At 50.5% G+C, this 24,798-nt stretch overlaps 1 protein-coding gene across 1 annotated transcript in view; it reads left to right on the forward strand.

Annotated features, from left to right (window-relative positions):
* Positions 1 to 23,188, forward strand: part of ANKLE2 (ankyrin repeat and LEM domain containing 2) — a 104,297-nt gene extending 81,109 nt beyond the window's left edge. The window contains exon 13 of the mRNA XM_078667914.1: positions 20,778 to 23,188. Within this exon, the coding sequence (XP_078524040.1) occupies positions 20,778 to 21,000 (223 nt within the window). The 3' untranslated portion in view covers positions 21,001 to 23,188. The remainder of the gene's footprint in view (positions 1 to 20,777) is intronic.
* Positions 23,189 to 24,798: the final 1,610 nt, after the last annotated feature.

Below are 24,798 nucleotides of genomic sequence, written 5' to 3' on the forward strand. Positions count from 1 at the left end.
AGAAGGATTTAGGACACTTCCGGTTTAGCTAGGAGGAAACAACTAGAGACTTAGACACTTGGATAGTCAATACCTGTGGGAGCACCGAAGTACTCGTGTTACCTCACCCACGGACGGCGGGTGCATACATAGGTGTGAAGATGTGTCGGGTTTCGTCGTTGGATCCTATGGAGACCTGGAGAAAGATGCCGCAGGCGACCAGGAGGAAGATGTCCGGGTGGATCCAAGGGTGGATCTAGGATGAAGAGGACCTGAAAACAGAGGGGACAGAGTCTGGGTCACTAGCCAGTGACCGGGTGGAACCAGGAAGGAACCAGACGACGTCGAAGAGCAATCAGGTGCTGTCTTGAAGCTTGTCTTGGCAGCCATGTGGACCAGGACGCGTCGACGACGACCAGGTGCTGGAGACGGACTGTCCCACGAAGGATCTCGCAGATGGAGGGGTCGACTTCCGGATTGGAGTCAACAAGCCTTGGCAAAGACAGCCCACGCAGGATACAACAAAGGCTTCTGTTGCAGACCAGCAAGGTCTAAGGTGCTTCACCTTTGCAGGGAAGCAAGGGCCAGTCTGGAGCAACCAGACCAGCGATGTGGTTCAAAAGGATTGTCGTCACAGAGGCTACTAGCCAACGAGCCAGCAAACGGACAACGCGTCGAGCAGAACAAAAGCAGAAGGGCCCCACGCAGAACTCGTGGAGTGTGGGGGCTGATCTTCGTCGCAGAGGGAGCTCGGGATCGGGGTTTCTTATTCCCCAGTGCACAGCTTTGAGGGTACCTCAGGAGCTGCACAGGTAGCAAGTTGCATGCTTTCCAAGATGTGCAGTCCCACGTGTCTCGTCGCCTCCACGGATCCCAGCTATGCTGCAGTCGTGAAGAGAGGGTCAGAGAGGTCTGGAAGTCTGGGTCTTGTCTCTGTGCTCTGGTTCCGGTGGGAACGTCGACAAAGCAAGCCGTTGATTTGCTGGATGGTGCCTGGTTGCCCAGGGTGGTCACTCCTTGGCCACAAGGGAGATTCTTCAGTCTTCAGCTGAATGTCGAAGGTCCAGAGTTTCGTGTCAAGTTTCAATTCAGGATTAATCTAAAGTCTCAGGACTCAGCTCCTACCTTTTATATAACTAAAAGGGGCTGGATTACTTTCTAGGTCCCTCCTATGGGTGGGACCAGGAAGGGGGGTGGTTACACCCCCCTTTCCTTTGTCCAGTTTCGCGCCAGAGCTGGGGCTGGAGTGCCCCAGCAACCGGTTTGAACCGGGGTATGCATGGAGCACCTAGGGTACTCCAGGCAGTGTCTCATTCTATTCAGCCCTCCCTGTCCCAATACACAAAGTCCTGTCTGGGGTGGTGCTCGCACCTCCCCGGGTAGGAAACCTATTGTCCAAACCTCCGTGACTGCAAGGACTCCCAGCAGGAGGAGGTCAGACTTGTGTCGGTGGTAGCAGCGTCCATTTTGTCACGCTGGGGCTCTGGTTAACTTTAACCGGGATAGTCAGCAACAACAGGTCTTCTCCCTCTAGAAGGGTGGAATGCTACCCCCGTCGCCAGAATTGGCGAGGGGGTAGTATTCCAAAGCGTATGACACCTTACACGACATGTTTTGATAAAGCCAAACCAGAGTTAGCATTTAACCGCGAGGTTCATAATGCACTTAAGAGTATATGGTATGGCAATATCATAGAACAGCTATAAGGACAGGGTTCCGAAAGCTGCAGACAGGCTCAGCTCATGCTAGAGCACCATCTCACACATAACCAAGCACTCTGCCTCCGGGATTGTAAAGGCCTGCCATAGGAGTGACTTATAGGGTACTATGTGTCTATATATAAGTAGGTATAGGAATACCATACCTAAGCAAGGGGTGATTACACAACCTTGCCCCAGCTGAGTGATCAGCCAGTTGTCTATTTGAGTGGCCAGTTTTCAAAAAGGGGGGTTGACCCAATCACGTCACTGGGACCTGGGTAAGTATATGACTGAGAAGAAGTACACAGAAAATTATTCACAAACCATCAGGAAAAATCAATTAGGAGGACAAAAAAGTCAATCTGCTACCATTGTTTTTATTTACAATGTAGTAAAGCCACTTATTCGGGCAAACCTATTAAATGTGACATTTACAATTTTGATAGTGTGCCCAAGCGGAGGGGGAAAGGAAATTGTTAATGTGGTGTAGGAAAGGTAAGTGACATAAAAACAGAGCCAAAGGCTACAAGCAATCAGAGACTGTTGGACTGATTCAATGTATCAGTGACTACAAGTTCAAGGATATTACTACAGAATAACATGCTTCATATGTGTTTTCATTAACATGATTATTGGAATGAAGCTGGTAAACATAAAAAGTCGACGTTTCGACCCCTATTGTGATCGCAGGCAGAAATAGATCCCTTGCATTGGGGTCTTCATCAGGACGGGGAACAAGGACAAAAACCTATTTAGTACAAAACGGGAAATTGTTGTTAGGAATAAATCCATAATGTTAGCAATAACTTAGCACATCAAAATGGGTAGAAACAAAAGTTTCTACCCATTTTGATGTGCTAAGTTAAGACCCCAATGCAAGGGATCTATTTCTGCCTGCGATCACAATAGGGGTCGAAACGGGTTCGCATCCTGTGTCTGCCTTCTTCTCATGTTCCTGAGGAGTGTGATATCTGTCTGCAGTTCCCTAAAAGGACCCTGAAGGACAGGGAGAAGACCAGGCTCCACGGTTTGGAACAGAGAAGGCAGCAAGGACAAGGTGGGTCTGGGCATGAAGGGGCTCCTTCCTCTGCCCGTGCGCCGGCCTCTGGGAGGCTCCCCAGTAAGAAAAAGGCCTGAAAACGCCACCGGTTTCCGTCGACGTCGATAGCCTCGACGTCGGCGGCGAAAGGAATGACCACAGTCTGTTCCCAGTCTCCCTAGGGCTCTGGGTCGAAGCTCCGTCGACGTTCAACGTCGAGGGGACTGACGTCGAGACCTCCGACGAGGTCGACGTCGAGGACTGATTCGTCGTCGAGCCATCATCGACGTCGAGAGAGGTCAAGACGCGCTCGCCGTCGAGGCGACACCGCCGGTCACTGTTGACGTCGACACGTAAGTCAGTGACGTCGAGACGAAGATCAGCCTCGAGACGCAGGTTGTCAACGCCGAGAAGTTTGCTGTCGTCGAGGAGCCGATCGACGTCGAGGCACCGACCGTCGACGTCGAAGTGATGGCCATCGACGCCGAGCAGACGCTCGTCGACGTCGAGGCGACGTTCGTCGACGTCAAGGAGACGCTCGTCGACGTCAAGGAGACGCTCGTCGACGTCGAAGGGATGCTCAGCGTCGAGGAGCAAGCCTAGACGTTCTAGGACCAGGTCGGAGACCTCGGCTTCAGTGAGCACACGGTCGCGCCGTCGCTCGTCTACGAGGGGTAGGGCCTCAAGATTTCCCCCCTCTGGTCAGAAGAAGAAGAAAAGGAGAGTGGGATAGTCTCCGGGCTCGGAGTACTCTCAAGTTTACTCACCCTCTAAACCGAGGTCGCCTGCACCTCCTACTTTGCCCATGGATCCTCCTCCGCGGACCCTGACTCCTCCTCCACTGCCTCAACCTCCTACTCCAACACCTCCGGTTCCTCCTCACCGTCCTCCTCCACCGGCTCCGCCAAGGTCGGCCTCGTTGCCTCCGCAACCTAGGCTCCCGGTTCGGCCTCCACCTCGCCCTCCTTTCCAGCCCGCGGAATGCCCGAGACCGCGGAGGTCGAGGTCTCGCTCAAGACGGAGAGATAGGTCCAGCAGTCGCTGTCGCTCATCCACGAGGTCCAGACTGTGCCGTAGGAGGGACAGGTCTAGATCCCGCCACACGGATTCGCCCAGTGCCAGGGACTACTCGCCGACCCTGACTGACTCCCCTCAGACGAGGGTGTCCCCGATCGACGACATTGTCTCCTTCCAGGAGGTTTTACTGCGAGGAGCGGCTAAGCTGGGCATCACACTAACGGTGCCCGCGCCCCTGACTTCCGTCATCTTCGAGACCCTGCATAAGAAACAGTTGTCTCGCCCCTTGTTGCCGTTGGTGCCTGGGCTGGTGGAACCGGCCATGGAGCTCTTCCTCACCCCTGCTGTTATGAAATCAGCTCCTTCCAGGCTGCAAAAGAAGTATCTGGCTCCTGACTCGGATACAGTGTTCCTTCGCTTGGACCCTGCGCTGGACTCCGTGACGGCGGCGAGGAAGCAACACGCCACCACTCCGTCATCGACAGTGCCTCCTGACAAGGAGAGCCGCTGGATGGATTCGGCGGGCAGGACGGTCTGTGGGACGGCCGCCACGTCTATGAAGGCCGCTAGTGCCTCAGCCTTGTTGGGACGTTATGATCGCTCCCTATCGGAGTCCCTCGCACGGTTCGTGGAACTTCTTCCCCGGGAGAACAGGGAGGCTTTCCAAGAGATCATGAACGAAGGACTCGGTCTCCAACCAAGTGATCGGCTCTGCTGCGGATTCCTTCCTCCTGGCAGCACACGGATACTGTCATGGGGTCAACCTGAGGCGCCACGCCTGGCTGCGTCTGATGTCCTTGAAGCCTGAGGCGCAGCAAAGGGTTGCCAATCTACCCTTCTCGGGCGAGACCCTTTTTGGTAAACATGCGGACGAGGAGATGGCCCGCATGAAGGCGGAGGCTGAGACCCTGACGGCTGTCGGGTTGGAAAAGCCGAAGGAACAGAAGAAGACCTTCCGCTCGCTCCAGAGATGGTACGGGGCGCAAGGTAGAGGGCAAGGTCGACAGGCTGGGCAGCAACAACAGCCGCAGCAGCAACCGTTCCAACGACGCCCGTTCCAAAAGCGCCAGAGGGGGCGCGGTGGTCAGCAGTCTTCATCCGCGACCAAAGGCCCGGCTTGGTCTAGGCCCTGAGGTGCTTCTTCCTCCTCATCCGTTACCCGCTCCGGTGTGGCGAGGCATCCAACATTACCTGGCAGAGTGGATAAACATTACTCAAGACAAGTGGGTGCTGAATATTGTTTGCAATGGATACAGTCTTCGGTTGACCAGTCCGCCTCCAGCAATTCCACTGGTTGCCTCGCAGTTCCAGCTACGCGGGCTCCAGGCTGAGGCCGACACCCTGTTAAGAAAAAGGGCGATAGAAGACGTCCCTCTGTCTCAAAGGGGAAAGGGCCTTTACTCTCGCTTCTTCCTGGCGAGGAAGAAAGACAAGAACGAGTTCAGGCCCATTCTGGATTTGCGACAAGCAAACAAGTGGATTCGCAGGGGAAAGTTTTGCATGCTGTCTTTGCACCAGATTTACCCTCAGCTGCAAAGGGGAGACTGGCTTTGCGCGATAGATCTGCAAGATGCGTACTTCCATGTTCCCATTGCACGGAAACACCGGAAGTTCCTGCGCTTCCTCCTCGGCACCAATCACTATCAGTACACCGTACTACCGTTTGGACTGAAGTCTGCACCCAGGACGTTTTCGAAGTGCATGGCTGTGGTGGCAGCGCACCTGCGAAAGAACAAGGTGTTTGTCTACCCGTACCTGGACGACTGGTTGATCAAGGCCTTCACCTTCCAGGAAGCACAACTGCACCTCAACAGGACGGCTGTCCTGCTGAATCAGCTGGGGTTGCAAATAAATATGTCCAAGTCTGTTCCGATCCCGGTCCAGTGCCTGCAGTACTTGGGAGCCTCCATCAATACGCTGTCAGCAAGCATGTCTCCTTCGGAGGAGAGACGCTTATCACTCCTTCGGAAGGCTCAGGCTCTCATAGCTGCTCCATCTACAACAGCGAGGACGGTGTCTTCTCTACTGGGGTCGATAGCCTCTTGTATCTTCCTCACCCCACATGCGCGCCTGCACAGGAAACACACACGAGGAAACTAGAAAAATCCTGGATCAAGGAGGATCAGTGGCAGTGATCCTCCTTGATTTAAGTGCGGCATTTGACACGGTCAGCCATGACACCTTACTGAACCGTTTGTCCTGTGCGGGGATCAAGGATAAGGCCTGGGCATGGTTTAAATCGTTCTTGGAGAACAGATCCTTTAGGGTTTTTGATGGCGAATCCGTGTCCTCCAGCAGACCCCTAAAGTGCGGTGTCCCTCAGGGGTCCTCTCTAAGCCCCGCACTTTTCAATCTGTATATGAGACCGCTGGCCGATGTCGTCCGCCCATTTGGAGTTAAGATCATCTCCTATGCGGACGACACGCAGCTAGTGGTCTCACTGGCGCAGGAGGCTAACCGAACTGCGCCAGGCGTGCTTAGAGAATGCCTGGAGGAGGTGAGGAACTGGATGTCGTCATCATCCCTGAAGTTGAACGGGGACAAAACAGAGCTGATGCTCTTAGGCCCATCAGATCTGGCCCTTCCTCCCTCTCTGTGGCCCCCCTGTCTAGGCCCTCCTCCAACCCCCAAAAATAATATCAAAAGCCTCGGAGTGTGGCTGGACAGTTCACTATCTTTCAATGTCCAAGCCACTAAACTTTCAGCCACCTGTTTTGGCATCATGAGGGTGCTACATAAAATATTTCCCCTCCTTCCCATGGAAGCAAAACGGGTAGCCATTCAAGGTCTTATTCAATCTCGCCTTGATTTTAATAATGCACTCTACTTTGGCGCCCCAGAATACACTCTACGCAGGCTGCAGATTGTACAGAATTGCGCAGCGCGCCTAATACTCAAAATCCCCCGCAGACACTCAGTGAGGGCCGGACTGATTAGCCTTCACTGGCTTCCGATCCGGCAGAGAGTTTTGTTCAAGACATTATGCATAGCTCATCAAGCCTTCTGGGATATAGGACCCAGCATCACACGCGACCTGGTTACCCATTACACCCCAAACCGAAGTCTTCAGCCGGAAGGACGTTCACATACAACGTGTCCAAGACCTGGAACACCCTGCCACTCCACCTTAGAGCTAACCCTAACCTCACTGAGTTCCGCAAGCAATTAAAGACCTTTTTGTTTGCATCCTCTTACTAACTGTCTGTCTACCCTCCTTGTCCTCAGTAGGCCCTGGTTATCCTAGCGCTTGGATGCCTCCGGGCAACAATTCGCGCTCTACAAATCTACAAGTTTACAAATCTACAAGTTTACAAGTTTACATGAGGCCGTTGCAGGAATGCTTGGAGGATCAATAGGACCAGAGGAAAGGGTGCTGGGACGACAGGATCCAGTTGTCTCGTCATGCCCAACAGTCCCTGAGATAGTGGTGCTCAGCAGAGAATCTACTCAGGGGGGTTCCTTTCCACAAGGATATCCCGACTCAGACTATCGTGGCGGATGCGTCTCTCCAGGGCTGTGGGGGTGCATTCAGACCATCTACAAATCCAGGGAACGTGGTCTCCTGCAGAGTCCACGTATCACATCAATTTCCTGGAACTCAGAGCGGTTCACTTAGCATTGAAGGCCTTTCATCCGTCCTTCCAGACCAACTCCTTGCTTGTACAGACGGACAATACGACCAAGATGTATTACCTCAACAAGCAGGGGGGCTCAAGATCGCGCACACTGTCACAGGAAGCGCAGGTGATCTGGCACTGGCTGTTAGCCAGAGGACTGATGATAACGGCGACTCATCTGCCAGGTGTGCAGAATGTTCAGGCGGACGTCCTCAGCAGACTGCTTCAGGAAAACCACGAGTGGGTCATAAACTTCGAGGTGCTCTGCGACGTCTTCCCCATGTGGGGCACTCCAGACGTGGATCTGTTCGCCACCGCCGAAAACAGCAAATGCCGCAACTTCGCCTCGAGGTATTATCAGCCGGGGACTCTGGGGAACGCGTTATGGATCAGCTGGTCGAACAGCTTTCTGTACGCTTTTCCACCCATTCCCCTGATTCCTGCGGTGCTCATCAAGCTGGCCCAATCCCGGGCGCGGATGATCCTCATTGCTCCGGAATGGCCCAGGCAGTGGTGGTTCACGGACCTGCTTCATCAGTCGATCCTGCCTCATCGGCGGCTGCCGTGTCGGCCGGGCCTTCTCACGAAGTTCGGGGGGCAGATGGTGCACCCCAACCTCTCGTCATTGAATTTGGCGGCATGGCTCCTGAGATAGTGCAATATGGCCACCTGAATCTTCCTGAGGATTGCATGGACATATTGAAGGAGGCTAAGAGGCCATCTACTAGGACCTCTTATGCTTACAAATGGAAGAGATTCTGCATCTGTTGCATGTCTAAGAACTATGATCAGACGACCTGCAAGGAAGACGTCATCCTTCCATACCTTCTGCATTTAGCTCAGTCTGGACTTAATTTCCACTCCATTAAGGTTCATCTGGCTGCATTGACTGCGTACAGGAAATGCCCTTCGCAGACATCCTTCTTCCAGATTCCTGTGATTAAGGATTTTTTGGAAGGGTTGAAGGTGTTCCCTCCTGTTCGCCTTCCTTTGTCTGCATGGGAACTGAATGTGGTGCTGTCCAGGCTGATGAAGGAACCTTTCGGGCCTATTCACAAGGCTTCACTGCAGCACCTGTCTTGGAAGGCGGCGTTCCTCGTGGCCATTACATCGGCCCGCAGGGTGAGTGAGATTCCAGGAACCTTGCATTGTGTTGCCAGGAACCTTATACTGTATTTCATGCTGCTAAGGTTGTTATGCGTACTCACCCTAAGTTCCTTCCCAAGGTGATTTCTGATTTTCATGTTAATCAGGCTATAACTTTACCAACTTTTTTCCAGAATCCTTCCACTCCAGCGGAAAGGTCTCTTCATTCCCTGGATGTCAGAAGGGTGTTGAAATTCTATCTGGATAAAACCAAAGACATTCGCAGGTCCGACCAATTGTTTGTCAACTATGGGTCGGTTAGGACTGGTCTGGCTACTTCAAAACCGTCCATCTCTAGGTGGAGTGTGTCTTGTATCCAGCTCTGTTATCAGAAAGCGAATAAGACCTTAGGGGGTAAGCCTAAGGCTCATTCCACCAGGGACAAAGCGGCTACAACAGCTTTGCTTCATAATGTTCCCATTGCAGAGATCTGCAAGGCTGCCACTTGGAAGTCGGTCCATACCTTTGCTAAGCATTACTGTCTGGACTCTGATGCCAGGGCAGATGCTCAGTTTGGGCAGGCTTCATTGAGAAATCTGTTTGCACAGTAGTGGTGTTGCCTTATTTTTCTCCACCGCCAGGTTGTTTTTGGATGGGCTTGCCATTCTATTCACTAGATTATGACTATACACAGAGATACCCTACTACAGAAGGAGTAGTTTCTTGCCTGTAACTCCAGTTCTGTAGTAGGGGTATCTCTGTTATAGTCATAAGCGCCAGCCCTCCTCCCCGGTGGAGAAAAGGATAAAATGATGAATGCTACAGGTCTAGCTGTATACACCTCCAAAAAGAACTGAAAGTGAAGGGAGTTGCTGTGCATTCTGGGATACCAGGAGAGTTCCGGAGTTTCCTTAAAGGCACGGTATCCCTTTTTAAGCCACATAATGGCAGCCTATGGGGGCTTGTCTGTCCTGTCCTTCCTCTCTATCATTCCAAGGATTTCGTGAAGGGGGAAGTGTTTTCCATGGTGAAACCTGGCAGACCGGTTTAAATGTGATATTGGTGGAATATCCTTTGCATTTCTAGTTGAAGTACTGGACAGTGTAGCCTTGCATGTATAGGCTGCATTATCTGTCTTGAATTCTCTCTTAAGTGTCTATGCACTACTGCAAAGAAGACAGCTTAAGAGATTATTTTTGATTGCTCTGGGGTCCCCGCACATGAGCGGGACTATTCACTAGATTATGACTATAACAGATATACCCCTACTACAGAACTGGAGTTACAGGCAAGAAACTACTCCTTCTTGGTCCCTTCATTTTTAGGTCGAGCTGGTGTAAGCAGTGCGAAGCATCTTTTGTCATCCACTTCCTGGGAATGTGAGACGGGATGTGCATGCGCAGGCTATTCCCCCATGTGAGCGCGCATGTTCACCCACATGCCGTGCACATCTCCTGTCCCACATTGCCAGGAAGCAGATAACACACACACGCGCACCCCCTCCCCCACCCCCCAGCTAGTGCACGCAACTTGTGTTCACACAGCCTGCAAGCTCTCACTTACCGGCTCGGTACTTGCCCATCTCCTGGCACGCCGCGGGGCTCTCCTCAGCACTCGGGAGCCCCGTGTTGCCTCTGGTGCCATGCAGTCTTCGCCCGGTCCCTCTGATGGGGCCAGGACTTCAGCATTCAGGCTGCAGGGTTCCGGACGTTCTCCCGGCGGTTCCTTCCTGTTTCTTTTGCAGGCCCCGCCCACGTCCCAATGAAGGCTGCCTGACTTCCGCGATGTCGCACGGCCAATGCTTGTTTGGAGATACAGCTCCCAGTAGTGTATATTGAAATGTCACACTGGGAGTCTGTGTTTCTTGGGAATGACGGGATACTGTCTTCGCTCCCGGGGAACAGTTTCATTACGCAGACCTTGGTGTTGACCACACCGAGTCCAACACTGTTCCTGACTCCAATCCTAGAGAAACGTGTCCATCGCTGCCTCCTGAGGGTCTGGCCTCAAGCTGAAGAACCGTGGTAGCTGGTGACCGAGACGGGATGCGAAGAGATTGGTTGAGAAGGTGCCCTGGGCAATCCACCGCAAGACCGGAGGGTCCAGCTTCCATAAGCTGGAGTCATGCAGATGCCTGGAATGCCACTCCGCGACCTGGTTGGCCCGGACCAGGAAGGTACTCTACCGTGATGGAGATGTGATGTTCCGGACAAAAATTCCAGAAATCCTTCGCCATGTCTGCCAGGACCCGGGACCGGGTTCCTCCCATGTGATTGATATATCTCACTGCTGAGACATTGTCCTTTAACAGGACGCAGGACTGGGTTCGACCCTTGGTCCAACACTGGACCACGAACGACCCCGCCCGTAGTTTTAGGCAATTGATGTGTAGGCCCTCTTCTTCGAGGACCAACCTCCTGTGGATAAGTCCCCACAGCGGGTGCCTCAGCCGGACGTGCTGGCGTCCGATTCGATGACCAAATTGCTCGCCCATTCCATGCCTCCATATGAGTAAGCCACCTCTCTGGCTTTGTCCGTCAGAGGCACCACTTGGGCACATGTCGGTCCTCTCCTCAATTAGGGCACCTTCAGACGCTGTAGAATCAGATAGTGAAGAGGCCCCGGAAAGATTGTCTGTGTAGATGAAGAGAGGAGGCCTACCAGGCTGGCAATCTGCCTGAGGGACATGTGAGACTTGACTAACATCTGGCTGAGTTTGTCTTATTTTCGCCATTTTCCACGAGCGAGGGCTTAGAATCCACGATGAAACCTCAGAAGGTTGCTCTCTGGGTGGGGGAGAGAAGATTCTACTTCTTGTTGATTACAACCCCTAGGCCCTACAAAAGGTTCACTGCAGTTTGGAGCTGTGATGTTAATTTCGGCGTGCTTTGAGCCATGAGCAACATGCTGTCTAGGTAAACAATTAACTGGATGCCTGGCGTCCTGAGGAACTCCACCACTGACGACCTGAGGACAGGCCGAAAAGGGTGTGGTGAACTCGAAAATCGGGGGCCCCCCACCAAAATTGCAGAAATGTGCGATGTTGGGAGAATTGGGGGGGGGGGGGGGAGACGGACACCAGAATGGATAGATAAGCGTCCTTCAGGTCTAGTCGCACCATCCAGTCCGAGGAAAGCAACACATCCCTAAGGAGATGAATTCCCTCCATCTTTAAATGTGGCGGTAAACCAGCCACTTGTTGAAGTTCCAGAGATTGATAACTGGCCTGCGCCTGCCGTCTGATTTGTCAACCAGGAAAATGTTGTGTAAGAACCCATCGGGATGCAGGACTGACTGACAAATAGCTTGTTTGTAGAGGAGAGTCAAGACCTCTTTGTCTATAAGTGCTGCGTCTCAGGGTGAGAAACAGAAGGGCCTTGGGAAGTTAGTTGAGAAGGATGACTCTATACGATCTTCAACACCCACGCGTCCAAGGTAATGGAAGCCCAGGCTGGGGGGGAAGCCCGCCAGACGCCGTCACACCATGATCTTCGTGGAGGGAATGACCCTGCTTGCGCCTGCACCGCCAGTCTGACCTCTGTATCCTCCTCTACTGCGGATGTGTTGTCCTCTATTCGGTTAGAAGTTATTGAAGCGCGCATTACTCTGGTACTGGCTGCACCCAGAGCCTTGTCCACTGGGAGGAATTTGGTAAGATGGATGGCCGGTCAACAGTCCAGTTACTCGACTAGCCCCCTGGAAAACCCAAAGGGGGAATATGCGCTTGATGTTAGACTGTGCTTTATCTAGGGACGTGAAGGTCTGTACGAACCAAGTTATTTTCTTTTAAAGAGGGGTCACCAAACAGTCCCCCTGCGCCACTGCCCCGTCTCGGAGGAGGCAAGGTCCCTCAGCTTGGGGTCAAGCTTGATCAGCAAAGAGCAACGCCTCTTAGTTGACAGAGCACAGTTCCTGTTCCCCATAAAAATTACGGCGTACTGCGCCCATTTCGAGAGAACCTCTGGGGATATGAGGGAGCCTGACAACTTATCTTCTTCCACCATGTCCAAGATCTTAGTCACAGGACCAATGGCGTTCAATAACGTATCTTGGCATGTGCACCATGACCTATCTATGCCGTTTCTAGGGTCTTTCATACATTTGTTAGGAAGGTGGCTTTGAATCTTTCGGGGTGAGGGGAACCTTCCCCTCTAATGTGGGACATGGGCACTCTGCTCTGAGGCAATTTCAGGCCTCTGTTGCCAATGGTTTGTGGATGCGCCCTCAGGGAAAGAGGGGGCATGTTCTATTGGGGCCTCTTAGGAGGAAGGGGGCGACTTGGCCAGAAAGGCCTGCTTAAGGCGCGTAAACACGTCCCTATCAGCCCCTTCCTCACACTTCCTTTTAGGGGGACCTTCCATTGGAGCTGTCTCTAGTGGTAGACGCTTCTCAGGAGCCTTGGACTGGGTCTTAGCCAATTTGGTGCATTCCTGGTCAATCCTATCAGAGAGGCGCTGTTCCATCGGCCCACTAGTTCATCAACCCCTCTATAGATTGAGGTGTCAACCCCCTCTTAAAAATCTTCATCCCACTGTAAATAGGCTAGGGAATCTTCCTCCTCATAAGTAGCCTGTGGTTCCTCCATACCTAAATTAATCAAATGCCCCTTATAAGTATAATCCTATTTGAATACAAGCAAACTGGGAATTAGCCAGAAAGAACTGTGTTCAAGGTACTGGGCCCACTCGTGTGCAATGTAAAATACTGGAATGTCCCCAGACAGATGTGGGTGGCCAAAGGCTCACAATCGGGGCACCAGTCCTGGAGACTCTCACACGCCCTGGTGTTCATGGGCTTCGCAGTCCGGGACGAGTCCCAAAGATCTCTGAGCCTCAAGTACAAATACGGCCCTTGAGGGGGTCCGCACGAGTGCAACTCGCAGTTCAGACCTCCCCCGGGGGCCTAAGAGTGAAACAAATGCACGACTACAGACCCGATTTACCAAGCGTCACCATGAACAGTGGGGGACAAGGCGTGGTGGTTTGCGGGCTCCAGCAGCGCGCTTGCACCACTCCTGAATGGTAAACGAGACGCGTGGAGCCAGCGAGATGCACTGCAGCAGTGCCATTTAGTGGGTGAGAGCAACACCAACATACTAATGGTGCCCGGTTGGGTGAGGAGCGCAAATGCGGTCCCGCGATCCTATCTGGAATCTGCAAGTGAAATTACAAACAGACACCGCCTAATGGCAGCGAACCATAGAATATACACTTTCTGTTAGTCACAATGTGAGGAGAAAACACCCCAGAGAGAGAGAGGGGGAGGATGAGAACTTAACTGGCTGCTGAGCAGGAAAGGAAGAGGGAGTCCAAGCAGTGAGGAAGAACTCCATTGGGGTCTGTGTTGTGGGCATGGCGGAAGGACTGGACAACTGTGTCTTTGTGTTCGAGGCATGTGGGCTGCTAAATTCATATCTTAGCATTAGATCGCCGCCTAGTGTTGGGCTCGGATGATTGCACATTGTTGTCCTGGAAGAGTCTTCGAAGTATCCTGAGATAGGTGGCTCCTCCCCTGGACTACAGTGCGCATGGGCATCGGCTCCATCCCCAGATTGTTTTTTTCCGCCATTGGGTTCGGATGTGGTCTCGACGTCTTACTGTCGGAACCAAGAAAAACTAGCTTTTAGCGGCCAAAAGGCCTCGATTTTCTTGCGTCGGTATTGTCTGCGCACGGTCTCGAGTCTTCCGTCTCTTGGAGCCGGAATAAGCGGAGTTTACTTCGCTCGCTGAACTTTGAGGCCTTCTCATCGCGACACGACTGCAAGCCTTTACGAACATGGAGCGGAGCCCGTTTAAGTACTGCCCGCTCTGTGGGTCCAAGTACCCACACATCGATCTACACCCCGTGTGTAACAAGTGCCTTTCGCCGGACCACGACGACGGCAAGTGCAAAGCATGTGCACAGTTCCGATCGAAGAAGACTCTCAAGCTTCGGCGCGCGGTGCGCTTGGAAGCTAAACAAGCGGCCCCGGATCCGGAGAACATCTTCGGCGACCAGGACGAAGAGGACCAGGGTCACCATCTTCAGATCTCACCACCCGAGACGGAAGTCGAGGCGGATCCAGGAGACGACGACGGAGTCGTGGGTCACGGCCTTCAATACGTCGACGAGGTAGGAGACGACGATGAGATTTATGGGGCCGCGGCAGACAGCTCGGGAGACGAGCTCTGCCCCGAAGGTTACGAAGATACCGACCGGGTCGCGGGATCGCCTGCCGGCCTTACCCAAGACCCGTTGCCGCAAGCCACAGCCCCGCCTTCGGGCCCGGCCAAGGACTTACTTGCTGAGCAGACTGTTTCGAAAACGAAACCGAAACCATCGGGATCGACAACATCTAAAATGGCCGGCCCGAAAACGAAACCGAAACTTAAGGACTCGAGTGTCCCTAAGATGGCTGCCGTGCCAGTGAAAACGACGGTGCCCGCTACCCCATCGACTCCGTCGACCTCCGGTCCGCAGAAGTCGAAGAAGTCCGTCGATTCCGATGCTGCAAAATCGAAAACGACGCCAGAACAGGGGTCCTCCAAGAAGGATGGTCGACATGGGTCAGCGGCGACGACGCCGTCCAAGCCCGCCAAAGTCGGCTCCAAGGAGGCTACGGCTGCGCCCCGAACACAGGACTCGGAGCCGGTGAAGACGGGATCCGCGCCCAAAGCGCACAAGGCCCACAAGGACGTCGGATCCGATGGAAAGGTCAGACCTCCCTCATCGGCGCCAAAACAAACCGTGAGTGAGGCGTCCCCCATAGATGAATCGCTACAGAGACTCAGGGAGAAGGCCTTTGCACCGTCGGCTCCGATATCATCGCCGCTGCCGCAAAAAGACACTCCGGCAAAGCAATCTGGGAAACTTCTCTTTATTTTGCCGCCAAAGGAGGCGCCGAAAGCATTTTCGACCAAATCGGCACCGAAACAGGTGATTTCTTCACCGGCTGGCCCGCCTCCACGTCGGGTACTCGAATCAGAGGATGATTCAGTGCAATTCATCGACGCAGATACGGGCAAACTGACCCTCTACAAGAGGAAAATAACTTCAGTGCCTGTGGACCCCTATGTCATCCCACTGAAGAAAAAGAGGGTGCCCCTTGACGCCTCAGGCCTCACAGAACCCATCCAGCCTCCTCCAAGGCGTAGCCCTACTCCCTCACCAGAACACTCTGCGGGTGAGGGGTATGATGAGGACGAGCAGTACAATTTCCCCATCAATGAACCAGATTCACAACCGGATTCATATGATGACACTGGTGACCAGAACACCCAAGGTGTGGGGCAGGACCCGCAGCTTTTTAATGCACGTGCATCCCCGACTGAGGATTCAGCAGGTTTTCATGCACTACTCGAAAGGGCGGCAGCCAATCACGATGTGGACATGCACGCTGACCCAGTTGAGGAAGACTTCCTTTTCGACACGTTCTCGGTCTCTGAAAGGACAGTAAAGACACTGCCTATGCTGAAAGGCATCCTCAAACATGCTGGTGACATATTTAAGGAGCCAACGAGAGCGAGAGTGGTCAACCCTCGTATTGAGAATAAGTACAGACCTGCACCTACAGACCCCGCATACATTCGGGGACAGTTGCCTCTGGACTCTCTTGTGGTCGCCAATGCCAGGAAACGTGCCAACTCCCAGACGACGGGTGAAGCTCCTCCCCCGGATAAGGAGTCCAAAGTGCTAGAGGCAGGGGGCAAAAGAGTAGCTGCACAGGCATCAAACTTTTGGCGCATTGCCAACACACAGGCACTCTTAGCGCGTTACGATAGGGCGCACTATGACACCCTAGAACAGCTTGTACAACACCTGCCTCCGCAGTTCCAAGAGGGCACCAAACTGCTTATTGAGGAGGGGAAGCTAATCTCAAACGCAGCCATCAAGTGCGCACTTGACGCAGCAGACACAGCTGCTAGAGCGATTAACACTAGCGTTATGCTGAGACGACAAGCGTGGCTCCGCATCTCAGGGTTTAAACCGGATATCCAGACAACCATTCTTAATCAGCCAGTTAATCCTGATAGTCTGTTTGGTCCAGATGTTGACACCACCCTAGAGAAGATAAAAAAGGACACAGACACTGCTAAGTCCATGGGGGCCCTACAGTCACAACAGTTTCGCTGCAGCAATTTTCGTCGCTCAGGTGCACGTGGAGTCACCAGAGGACAAATGGGTCAACAATCCCAGTTCTCAAAAGCTGGAGCACAATCCTCGTTCACGAAACAGAACAAGGGAGGTTACAGAAATAACAGCAACAGAGGTCGCGGCAGAGGAAACAACAGCTCCCGCTCCTCTACCCCAAGCAAACAGTGACTCTCTGTCACTGCCCCCCGACCACTTAACACCTGTCGGGGGGAGACTGCAGCAGTTCCTGCCCGTCTGGAGAAACATCACCACAGACAGGTGGGTGCGACAACTAATCCAGTATGGTTATTGCCTAGAGTTAAAGTCCACTCCACCCAACATCCCGCCAAGGCAAAGGCCTATGTCCGCAGAGCACTTGCTCTTCTTGCAGCAGGAAGTAGTGGTGATGCTGCAAAAGGGGGCAATCGAGCTCGTGCCGGCGGGAGAGGAAGGTACAGGGGTGTATTCTCTGTACTTCCTTATTCCAAAGAAGGACGGATCTCTCAGACCTATTCTGGATCTACGTCCCCTCAACCTGTACATACTATCAGAGCATTTCCACATGCTTACACTGCAACAAATTCTTCCATTGCTAAACCAGGGAGATTTCTTGGCAACCTTAGATCTCAAGGATGCTTATTTCCACATTCCGCTACACCCGTCACACAGGAAATACCTCAGGTTCACTATTCAAGGCAAGCACTACCAGTTCAAGGTCCTACCCTTCGGAGTCACCACAGCCCCGAGGGTGTTCACCAAGTGTCTGGCGACAGTAGCGGCGCACCTCAGGAGGCAGAACATCCATGTCTACCCCTACCTAGACGACTGGCTCGTGCAGGCCAAGTCAGAACGACAGTGCGCCGCAGACATGTCGACTACAATTCACCTTCTTCACGATTTGGGTTTCTCCCTGAACTACCCGAAATCGCATCTCCAGCCGGAACATATCCGGCAGTTCCTAGGTGCCACAATCAACACCCTGACGGCCATGGCTCAGCCAAACCAGGTCAGGATAGACAGCATGCAGGCTCTGATCCAGAAGTTCAGGCCACAACACTCGCTTCCGGCGAGAGTGTTTATGCAGTTGATAGGCATGATGGCCTCCTGCATCTTCATAGTCCCTCACGCACGGTTACATATGCGTCCGCTACAGGAGTGCTTAGCGAATCAGTGGACACAGGCTCGTGGGCAATTGACAGACCTAGTGTTGGTTACCAGTCGGGCATACGACTCTCTGCATTGGTGGACTCCACACAACCTTTGCAAGGGCCGACTGTTCCAAGAGCCTGTGCCGCAGATTGTCCTGACAACGGACGCATCTCTCCAGGGATGGGGAGCTCATGTGCTCACTTACACAGTGCAGGGACTATGGACGACGCAGCAACAAAAGATGCACATCAACTATCTGGAACTGATGGCAATCTTCATGGCGCTCAAGTCCTTCATTGTACATCTGTGCAACAAGGTCGTGCTAGTCCGGACGGACAACATGACCGCGATGTACTACATTCAAAAGCAGGGAGGCACCCACTCGCCACAGCTGTCTCATCTGGCTCAGAGCATGTGGAAGTGGGCCATTCAGAGGAACATTTTCCTCATGGCAGAACACCTCCCAGGAAAGGACAATCAGATGGCGGATCTGCTCAGCAGGTACAGCCATCAAATGTACGAGTGGGAGTTACACCCATCTGTCCTCCACCCGTACTTCCAGCAGTGGGGTCATCCGGAGATAGACCTGTTTGCCACAAGAGAGAACGCAAAATGCCAACACTTTGCCGCCAGGTTCCCTCACCCACAGTCGCAGGGGAATGCGATATGGATGAACTGGTCAGGCAAATTTGCGTACGCTTTTCCGCCAGCCCCTCTAATACCGCTGGTCGCAAGAAAGCTAAGGCAGCACAAGATGACTCTCATCCTAGTTGCTCCAACGTGGGCGCGCCAAGCTTGGTACACCACGTTCCTCGAACTCTCAGTGGTGCCGCATCAAAGACTGCGCCTCACGCCCAGTCTTTTGACGCAGAACCATGGAGAAATTCAGCATCCAGATCCGCAACAGCTCAACCTGGCGATCTGGCTCCTGAAGTCCTAGAGTTTGGATACCTTAACCTACCTCCTGAATGCATGAACATCATCAAGGAGGCAAGGAAGCCAACTACTAGAGCATGCTATGCTGCAAAGTGGAAGCGGTTTGTCATTTACTGTACAGCCAATGACATCAACCCGCTGGATGCATCTATCCCCAACATCATCTGCTATCTGTTGCATCTTTACAAGTGCAATCTGGCGTACACTTCCATTCGGATACACCTATCCGCCATAGCGGCTTATCTTCAAAACAGGCAGCACCTCTCTGTCTTCAGAGTGCCTGCCATTAAGGCTTTTCTTGAAGGTCTGAAACGAGTCATTCCCCCAAGAACACCACCGGCTCCGGTGTGGAACCTCAATGTCGTTCTCACCAGACTGATGGGACCTCCATTTGAGCCACTGCACTCGTGTGAACTTCAGTTCCTTACGTGGAAAGTAGCTTTCCTTGTAGCTATCACGTCTCTAAGGCGTGTTAGTGAGCTGCAGGCGCTCACAATCCAAGAGCCATTCATTCAAATTCATCCAAATAGGGTAGTGCTACGCACTAACCCCAAATTCCTTCCTAAGGTGGTGTCACAGTTTCATCTAAACCAAACTATTGACTTACCAGCATTCTTTCAAAACCCTCAGACGGTGGCAGAAAGAATGCTCCATACCTTAGACGTACGGAGGGCGTTGATGTACTACATAGACAGAACACAACCCTTTAGAAAAACAAAACAACTCTTTGTTGCCTTCGCACCACAACACAAAGGCAACTCAATTTCCAAAGCAGGGATAGCCAGATGGATTGTTAAGTGCATCCAGATATGTTATCAAAAAGCCAAGCGCACTTTAACAATACCCCCCAGAGCCCACTCCACACGCAAACTGGGGGCATCCATGGCTTTCCTAGGGAACATTCCTCTAGAGGATATTTGCAGAGCAGCTACGTGGGTTACACCACACACTTTCACAAAACACTACTGTGTTGATGTGCATTCCAAGCAGCAAGCTGCTGTAGGACAGGCTGTTCTGAAAACACTTTTTCAGGCTTCTGCAGCTGGCACGGGCAACCGCCGCTGATGGAGGGACTGCTATGTATTCTATGCTAAGATATGAATTTAGCAGCCCACATGCCTCGAACTGAATATGCTACTTACCAGTATGCATCTGTTCTTGGCATGTAGGGCTGCTAACATTCATATCGCCCGCCCTCCTCCCCGGTGCCTGTCGCAGCTGCAGATATACTATTGTATTTACTCATTAGCATGGACATCCTTTACACTTTTCACTCCATCTTCTGCCACAATGGCGAAAAACAATCTGGGGATGGAGCCGATGCCCATGCGCACTGTAGTCCAGGGGAGGAGCCACCTATCTCAGGATACTTCGAAGACTCTTCCAGGACAACAATGTGCAATCATCCGAGCCCAACACTAGGCGGCGATCTAATGCTAAGATATGAATGTTAGCAGCCCTACATGCCAAGAACAGATGCATACTGGTAAGTAGCATATTCATTCCTTTATGTTAATGGGCAATGTAGTTTGGAAAAGAAAATGGCTGCTGTTTGACAATATAGAATTAAAGAGAAAGAAGATAAAAGCATACATTTCGTCTGGGGTCCCAACATAGAATTGCTATCAAAACTCTACAGATCCAGTCTGGCACCTTCGGGGAATTCACAAGGGCAGGAATCTGCGGTTTGTTAGTCTCTATCAGAAAGGTGTTGCTTAAGGTAAGTAACTTGTTCTTTTTGTAACAGATAAATAAGCTTAAAAAGGCCTTCTGGCATGTGCCCAAGGTAGCAAAATGCCCCCTTATCTTATTGCTAATAAAGATGGAAAGTCGAAAACCCGCTCAACTAATGCAAACTACAGATCTTGTTCCTGGTTTCCATGCTGTGGTCCAAACATTTTCAACGGCACACAGAGGGGCATACTCTCTTCCAAATAAACTGAGTGATTCAGAGTCTTGCCACTTTCCTAATAAGCACCTTTGTTCGTAAGTTGATCAAAGTAAGTTGACTTTTGTATTATGCATTTTTATCCATAATGTAAGTCTATATTTATTTCAAGTGCTCTATTTTTTCCATAGTTATTCATGTGTGTTAATTATTTTTGTTAATTAAATGTTGATCTATTTATCCCTTTGTTACAGTTGGCCAAGTCCTGCGCTACTGAAAGGAAAGCACAAGACCCAATCATTTGCAACTGGCTCTCCAAGCAACTCCACTCCGGGCAGGAACAGTCCTTTGACCAACAGCCCCGGCAAATATGCTAACACTTCAGACTATGCCAGCCCTGGTCGGTACAGCCCAGCCTTTGCAAGCCAAATCCTTCTGTCAAAGCTGCGCCACTTTTCTGATCCATCTACCCTCTAGAACAGGAAGATCACTCTCCAGGGTCAGAAAACTACATTTCTCTGTAGAGTATGCTGTTGCTCAAGTGACTGGGAAGAGTGATAGCAGTCCTGGCCAGAGCCCTTCGGGCTGAATTGTTCACTCTCCTGTACTTGTTATCGCACTCTTCATTCCGTGTTACTAGGGTAGGAGTAATCCAGTGATCACGTAGGTAAGCTGTAACCCTAAAGTATTAGACAAATAGTACTATTAAGTCTACTTTCCAGTGGAAAATCCTCCGTAGACACATGGCCATAAGCGAGTTGGGGTTCCTGTATTGGGCTAACTGCCTCTGGGTGGCAGAGCACATAAGCTTATCCTAAATTGATCACATCCAGTAAATAGCTTGCAGAGAATACTGGGGCTGCTAATGTGGTATACGTGTATTGATATGTAGTAGTTATTGATTGGTTTTCTTGCACACTTTTAACACAGGAAAGGAAGCCTGTTATCTATGGTTAAACAAATCTGCCAGCAGATTCTTGCTTTTTTTGGGTCCTGTATTGAAAGACTGCTAAAGTGACACTTGCAATGTTGGCCCGTCACCTTAATCTTCTGTTGTACTGTTATCTTCAGGTTTAAACTCCTGATCATTTTTTGCCACTCATGCCTCCATCTACCTTTTTCAGAGGGTTAGTTATGCCACAGAACACATTCAGCAATAATTTGCAAAGTAACCCCTATCTGAAGAGTGGGAGTAAGACACACTTAAGAACTTAAGCACATTACGTAAGTGCAAGATCAGGGGACACTTCTGCCTGCACAACGCCATGCAGGGGCGTAACCTTCATAGGAAAAAAGCCCAAAGAGCTTCTCATAACCACTGTGACTTAATAACTGCTATTAGTGATTTCAAAGAATTGATGGTTAAATGGCTTCTGCAGCATTCTCCATCTTCTCAACTAGACCTGGGATATTTCTTGAGTGATTGTGACCCTTCCTCTATAAATGTGCCCTTCAAGCAGAGCTATCCTTGCTGAACCTGTACTCCACGTTAGATTGGAAGAGGGGCTTGTGCGCATGCTTGCGCTTTCGGAGTTTTAAACCACTAGTTCAACTGTTAACATCTTCATAAGACTTGACCTTCCATTACTGTGGTCTGGTTGTCATTTAAATAATGAGCTGTGGTGTTTAACATGAGTTGCAGGATGTCATTTATGTCATTTTTGTTAAACCTCCTTGAGGATGGTGTGGTTACTAGTTACGTTTTGTTGGAAATCTAGTGGAGATGAAAGAAGGTGCTGTGAAACTGCCTTGTAAAAAGACTTTTATCCTTGTTATAAAGAAAAAAGTTTCATGTAACCAGTGTTCTTGTAGCTGTTAACGTGAAATATTGTTGAAGCTGTATAAACTGTGGTAGGCACTTTTCTATATTGTTTTTGGTCACACAATAGCAGGAATATTTCTAAAAAAATAAGACTGTTACAAGATGTGTACACTACATCCTGCCTTCTGTAGCAGAGTAATAATGGCATGGTGTGAGCAAAATTCCTGGAGTTGCTCATGACCAATGTTTAAATACTTACACTCAAAGGGTTAATATTCACTCAATGCACTCTTCGATATAATGAAAGCTGCTGCCCTTTCACCCGTTCTGTAAGCCTGATACAAATAGATGTTCCAAACAAATAAGTGCATTGAAAATAACTACTGGGGGGGGGGGGGGGGGGGGAAATACATTGACTTTTTATTTTACCCCAGTAGTGCCCATGTAATCCTTTATTTGCTCTCTTTGAGCAAGCTGTGGCAATCATTATACAAAAAAACGGTGAAAGGGTACATTGGATGCCAGCTCTATAAGTTGGACATAAAGCACTTTCTGGGTCTGTGGCCACATCTGCTTTCCAAGTCTCTGGGACCAATACACAGTGTGTAGGGGCTAAAGAAACATAGTGGCTCTACCATGCATATTTTTATAGATGAGTGTAACTGTGCAACGTTTGAAAATGTAGTGGTTTAGTTTTGTCCACCTGTTGGTTCCTGGGCCAAGCAATTCATGTTCTGGTTGCATTTTCTTGCACAAAGGACAGGAACTAATTTCCCTACCCAAGTCGAGCTGTAGCTTTATAACCTGTGTGTAACTTGTTACTCAAATTTCAAAATACAGCTGATACACATTTGCAAGCTTTTTAGTGCCTTGTTTGTAAAATATATACATATTTTAATTGTTTGCTGCTTTTTTTTTTGCAGTGGTGGTGAAAATGGAGCACACTTGTAAGCCTGTACCACAGGTGTATGTTTGTTTTTTTAATTAGGAAGGCCTTTTGTGTAGGTCACTGTTATGACCAAGTGTGCATGAAAGCTGTTAGTCATGACATCTATTTCTTTTTTTGACTGGTGTCTTCCTGTTGAAGTATTCAAACTATCCTCCAAGGCCAATCACTCCTTTTCATGCCCTCTTGTATAAGCTGAATGTTGGTAAAGAGTGGCGCCTGTCCTAAATAATTAGGACCAAGCAGCAGAGGGGGTAGAGTGTGGTGGGGGGGGGGGGGGGGGGAGGGAGCACCAACAACCATTTTACTTTTGTGTTCAGCATCCTTCCATTAATTGTGTAGGATCAGCCCTTACACACCCAATAGATGGTATCACTTTGGGGAAAAAACATCAAACCCTAATTACCATGCACCAGTGTGTCCTTGCTCTTTTTTATTATTTAAAATCTAGTTGGTAGGCCATAAAGAGCTTACTTTCCTTGGCTGCCCTGGTGCTTTTTTGCATTTTGTTCCAGAATTTGGTCACTCGTACCATTACATAGCACTTCCAATACACAATGTTGTGCAAATAAATGGCACTGTACCAAGTAGGTGTTCCCTGAGGCAAGCTTATCTTTCACATGCTCTAGGCTAAGTACTAGAATCTAAGATCTGTTTTCATATCCCAAATAAAGTAGATATTCAGACTAGTTCAGTCATCTTTACTTAAAAGCTCAGCACAGACCTAATTATAGTTTTGTTTTATGGGGACAGTTTTTCTTTGGATGGCTCAAACTCTGTATTTGGGCCCCTTCTTCCCCCGTTTCCGCAATCTATTACTTCCTCTCTGTACCTCCCCAGAATTTACTTTGGATCGAATGGCAGCAGGTGCTGTTCTCCATTTCTAAGGGTCAGAATTGTGCCGCCTTCATCCATATCCCTTTCATCATTCATGAGCGCGGTCATACCAATCTGAATTGCCCTGAACTGTTGGGAATCCAGTTCTTATTTCATGTCCGCACAGGGAAAGCTGTTCGCAAGGAATTAATGCTGGAAGAAAATTATACCTCTTCACTTAGGCTTCAACGCCCTCTCCAACCAACACAGGGAATTTCAAGCTGAAACTGCCAAATAATTGCAGTTGGGTGCCATACATATGGCCCTACAGGAGTTCATTCTTAAAGCTTGATCACCATGTTAGACCTGTTGAATTCAAGCATTCACTCCATATAGTTAATGTATTTACCCAATATATTGGTTTTGGAAATTGAGGTCCCATTATTCCATAAACCAGCTTGCCAACAGCTTTTGCGAAAAAAGTATTAATTACAAGTACAACCTCTCCTCCTTAGATATTCCTTGATAGCCCTAGTTGTCTCCAGGATCCTGGTGGGGGAGCATCTTAGTGGTTGAAAAACTATTAGCTGAATGATGTCTCTGTCTCCGCACCCTTGAAAAACACATGGGTTTGTCTCTAAAGGTAGTCAAATTCTTGTTGATTTCTTCTGGTGCATGCATTGGTTCCTCAAAGAATCATATGCCTTATACAGAGCTCGAATTCAAGACTCTACACTGTGTGATTTGGGAG

Source organism: Lissotriton helveticus, chromosome 11 (genome assembly GCF_964261635.1).
Source record: "Lissotriton helveticus chromosome 11, aLisHel1.1, whole genome shotgun sequence".
Classification (NCBI taxonomy): Eukaryota; Metazoa; Chordata; class Amphibia; order Caudata; family Salamandridae; genus Lissotriton; species Lissotriton helveticus.